The sequence below is a fragment of the Cyclopterus lumpus genome, chromosome 23 (assembly GCF_009769545.1).
Source record: "Cyclopterus lumpus isolate fCycLum1 chromosome 23, fCycLum1.pri, whole genome shotgun sequence".
Lineage (NCBI taxonomy): Eukaryota > Metazoa > Chordata > Actinopteri > Perciformes > Cyclopteridae > Cyclopterus > Cyclopterus lumpus.
In genome coordinates this window covers 14,450,369-14,455,035 of record NC_046988.1, presented here as the reverse complement: position 1 = coordinate 14,455,035, position 4,667 = coordinate 14,450,369, and the positions used below count along the sequence as shown (strand labels likewise).

The 4,667-nt window shown below is 37.8% G+C and overlaps 1 protein-coding gene across 5 annotated transcripts; it reads right to left on the bottom strand.

Annotated features, from left to right (window-relative positions):
• Positions 1-623: 623 nt before the first annotated feature.
• LOC117726162 lies at positions 624-4,229 on the bottom strand. 5 transcript variants are annotated; one of them, XM_034526270.1, is made up of 7 exons: positions 3,997-4,228; positions 2,671-2,733; positions 2,268-2,408; positions 2,058-2,123; positions 1,484-1,548; positions 1,080-1,152; positions 624-956 (listed from the first exon to the last, which is right to left on the bottom strand). In XM_034526270.1, the coding sequence occupies exons 1-6, from the start codon at positions 4,198-4,200 to the stop codon at positions 1,116-1,118; spliced, it is 576 nt and encodes a 191-aa protein (XP_034382161.1). In that variant the 5' UTR covers positions 4,201-4,228; the 3' UTR covers positions 624-956; positions 1,080-1,115. The 5 variants fall into 5 exon arrangements, with proteins under 5 accessions (XP_034382161.1, XP_034382162.1, XP_034382160.1 ...); XM_034526271.1 differs by having other exon boundaries at positions 624-1,152; positions 1,484-1,545; positions 3,997-4,229; XM_034526269.1 differs by having other exon boundaries at positions 624-1,152; positions 3,997-4,227.
• Between the last annotated feature and the right edge of the window lie 438 nt (positions 4,230-4,667).

The window sequence follows — 4,667 nt, the reverse complement described above, 5'->3', positions numbered from 1 at the left end:
GGATTTGAAAAGTCCCCAAAGGTTCCTGGGTCTAGTGGGCTACCACAAGTTCATACCTTGGTTGGCTGATATTGTGTCCCTCACTCAATAGCCTCAAGGAGAAAGGTGTATCGTTGGAGTGGACACTGTCAGGCCGCCTTTGAACAGCTCAAGGATCGGTTGCGGCCGTGGATATTACACACACTGGTGTGATTGCAGTGGATCCGGACTAAACCGTGTGGATTACAAGCATAAGACTGCGCCGGAGTACGGCACCCTGGACCCACCAGTGGTGAGGTCGCGCGGGGTCAAGGGAACGCGGCGCCAGATCAGATCCGCTCAGTCCCTGAAAATAGCGTTGTACTTTTCCCCTTAGGTTTGATTAGGAGCGAGGATTGTTACAAGTTTTGCTTTCTTCTACGATGTTGTTTTCTTTCCACTCATCATCCTCTTTTCTATCCTTTAATTTGTCCTTCTCGTTTCCTCTCCCATCTACTCTTCACTCCTTTACTCTTTTATTACCCTCCTCCCTCCTTTCCTTGTAAGTACACGTGTTGCTGTAGCTCACCCCGACCAGCAGAGGGAGACATTGCTCCAAATGTACAGATTGCATTAAAAGATAAGAAACAACAGTCACCACCAAAGAAGATTACAATCTAGTTTATTCCAGGATTGAAAAACTTACATAAATAAAATATTAATTCATATAAAATATCTTCTTTCATCCAAACACACAAGTTTCAAGTATTTTTTTTTAAACTTCAGTGAATACACAAATACAATAAATATTTATTTTTTAAATTAAGCATATTAATGCGAATAAAATATAAAAAATACGAAACAATACTTTGAAAAAAGAGTATGGATTCAAGACCTTTGAGGTTGATAATAATGATGATGATGATGAAGATGAGCTTGTTAATAATGATTATGATGTCAATGATGATGATGATGTTAATAATGGTGATGATGATGATGTTTATGATGATGAAGATGATGGTGATGAAGATGCTCTACAGGATGTGGTGCTCAGTCAGCTCATCCATCCACCTGAGGATGAAGATGATGATGATGATGTTAATAATGGGGATGATGATGATGTTTATGATGATGAAGATGATGGTGATGAAGATGCTCTACAGGATGTGGTGCTCAGTCAGCTCATCCATCCACCTGAGGATGAAGATGATGATGATGATGTTAATAATGGGGATGATGATGATGATGATGTTAATAATGGGGATGATGATGATGATATATATGATGATGATGAGGATGATGTTAATAATGGGGATGATGATGATGTATATGATGAGGATGATGTTAATAATGGGGATGATGATGATGATGATGATGATGATGATGTTAATAATGGGGATGATGATGATGATGTTAATAATGGGGATGATGATGATGTATATGATGATGATGATGATGTTAATAATGGGGATGATGATGATGTTTATGATGATGATGATGGTGCTCAGTCAACTCATCCATCCACCTGAGGATGAAGATGAACTCTCCGACGGCCTTCAGCGCTCCTTCGTCTCTCCTCCTCCTCCTCCTCTGCAGCAGGTACAGGTAGTATTAGTATATTCATAAGTACATGGTGTATATGTGAATACATACCAACACGTTGTGTCGCAATAGTAGTAGAATTAGTGCCAGTAGTAATACAAGTAGTATTAGTGTCAGTAGTAATACAAGTAGTATTAGCAGTAGCAATATTAGTAGTATTAGTGTCAGTAGTAATAGTAGTAGTAGTAGTAGTAGTAGTAATAGTAGTAGTTTTAGTGTCAGTAGTAATACAAGTAGTAGTAGTGTCAGTAGTAATACAAGTAGTATTAGCAGTAGTCATAGTAGTAGTATTAGCAGTAGTAATAGTAGTAGTATAAGCAGTAGTAATAGTAGTAGTAGCAGCAGCGACAAAATAAGTGGTAATAGTCATATAGGCATTAATTGTGTTAGTAGCATAGTAGTACATGTGTTATAGGTAGTAATAGTAGTACTAATGTTACTATAGTATCAAAGTAGCAGTAGTCGTAGTAGTTGTTGTGCAATCTGGAAATATTTACCTTTGTAATTTTTCTTTCCACTTTCTTGATGATTTCAAACCATGCTGAAGGTTTAGGAGAAGAGACCTGCACCAAAGTACACAAAGTACACATTAGTCAGTGTACAAAAGTAGTGTGTGTGTGTGTGTGTGTGTGTGTGTGTGTGTGTGTGTGTGTGTGTGTGTGTGTGTGTGTGTGTGTGTGCGTGTGTATTAATAGTTGTGCACTCACGCAGTGCTGCAGTGTGTTTTGGATGCGGAGCAGCAGGTCGGCGTAGTGAAGGGGGAGGAGCTTCTGGACGACCCCTCGGGTGAACACACTCCTCTGGTAGACGTCAATCAACTCCCTAATCTCCAGCCAGCCAATCAGACGCTGAGGAGGAGATAGGGGCGTTACTTTGATCAGCTTCCATTCAACACCAGAAACTAGAATATAATTAAATTAAATTATGTCATAACTGAGTTATTCTGCAGTAAAGATGTGTTCTAGTTCTCTACTTCTAGTCCCGAGGGTTCTGTTTCCAGAGGTAAAGGACTTTTATTTTGAAGGGAATAAAACGAGAGAGCAAATTGAGTCAGGAGCAAACAAACGCCCCAAAACTGCTTCAGGGTTCAACGGTCAACGCTTCACTGACCTTAGGACCTTTGGTGCGGAACCTGGGCAAAAGTCTTCGTCTCCTGGAGAAGTTTTCTTCCTTCTGCAAATAAAAATATAAAAATCATTAGTCTTATTATTTAAAATATAAAAATCATTTGTCTTGTTAATTAAAATATGAAAAAATCATTAGTCTTTTTATTTATGGCTCTGTTTTCACATAGTTTTTGCTATTAAAAAAAATGAAACATTGGATGTCATTTAAAACTTTGTTTACAATGTGTAAAATAACAAAGTAACATGATGAATAGACTTTTTTGTCTACTGATTTTTATTTAAATATGTTATGGTTAAGTACATTTTTATTTTAATGAACCAATGTTCACCTATGGCTTTATTTTATTTGTATTTATTATTATTATTACTAGTTGAAGTGATGGTTATTAGTTGATGGAAGAAATACTAATACATTATTAATATTATCATCACCATGTAAAAAAAATACTACTTCAGGTGAAAGCATTATACATTATGTTACATTAGAGGAATAAAAAGTAACTCAAATTACACTGAAACACAGTACTTTAGGAGTACTTTGATACTTTGGAGCAGTATTAGTATTCGTAGCCACAGTAGTAGTAATACTACTCGTGGTATCACCGTGGGAAACAATGATTCTTGATGTTATTTGATGAAGATCAGAAAGTCTTTGCTCTGGTTGAAAGATCGTCAATAAGTGTGATGACGCGGATGTGAAACCGGTTCGTCTACAAACCTGAAACAATCAGATTAAATGTGGTAAACCTTCAATAAAAGTGATGTTTCATTTTGAAAGAACTGGTTTATTTTGAAAGAACATGATTCCAAGTCTTTGATTTATCAATAAGAGCTTTTATTGACCTATAGTAAACTGACATATTGATAAACTAATCAATAAAAGTTATTATTGACCTATAAAAGGTAGTAAACTGACATATTGATAGACTAATCAAAACAAGTTATTATTGACCTATAAAAGGTAGTAAACTGACATATTGATAAACTAATCAATAAAAGTTATTATTGACCTATAAAAGGTAGTAAACTGACATATTGATAGACTAATCAAAACAAGTTATTATTGACCTATAAAAGGTAGTAAACTGACATATTGATAAACTAATCAATAAAAGTTATTATTGACCTATAAAAAGATAGTAAACTGACATATTGATATTAATCTGCCGTTATTGATCTATATTTGCTCCTCACAAACCAATATGAATCTAACAGACAGTAATCAGAAGTATTGATCGTGAGTTATTGATCTATATTTGCTCCTAACAGACAGTAATCAGAGGCATTGATCGTCAGTTATTGATCCTACCGGCAGCTTGGTGATCAGCTGTCTGTTGCGGCTCCACAGGTCTCGGATCAGCACGGCGGGGATCTCCTGTCGACAGGTGAGTCCTCGCTCCTCCGCGGCAACGAGCCCACCGGCGGCGAGGAAGAGGAGCAGAGAGACAGCAGACGTCCTGACGAAGAGGAGAAACATCTTCAATTGCAGCAGGTTGTCTCCTCTCTGCCACATATATACCTCCTCCTCCTCCTCCTCTCTTTCTCCTCCTCCTCATTCTCCTCCTCTCTTCCTCCTCCTCTCGTGTTTCAGAAATGTCCTGATATCATTGACTCACTGCAGCAACTTTCCAAGGACTCTCCCTGCTGATGTCACCTCCCCTTTCCTCTCCTCTTTTACTCTCTCTTCCTCTTCCACCTACCATTTCCTTTTACTCTATTCCTCTTTCACCTCCCTCTCTCCTTTTCCTTTAGTGTTTTCTCCATCTCTCCTTTGTCTATATTCTCACCTCCTCTTCTTTCTTCTTCCTTTCCTCTTTTTTCTTTAATGTTGTAATCAGCTTTTCCTCTTTTCTCTCTCCTCCTCTCCTCCAGGAGTCCTTTCTTTATTTCCTTGTCCCCTTTCCTCGTAGTTTTATTTCTTATCTCCTCCTGTTGGTTTTTCTCTTTCCTCGCCTCCTTGTCTCCTCTCCACTTTCTTCC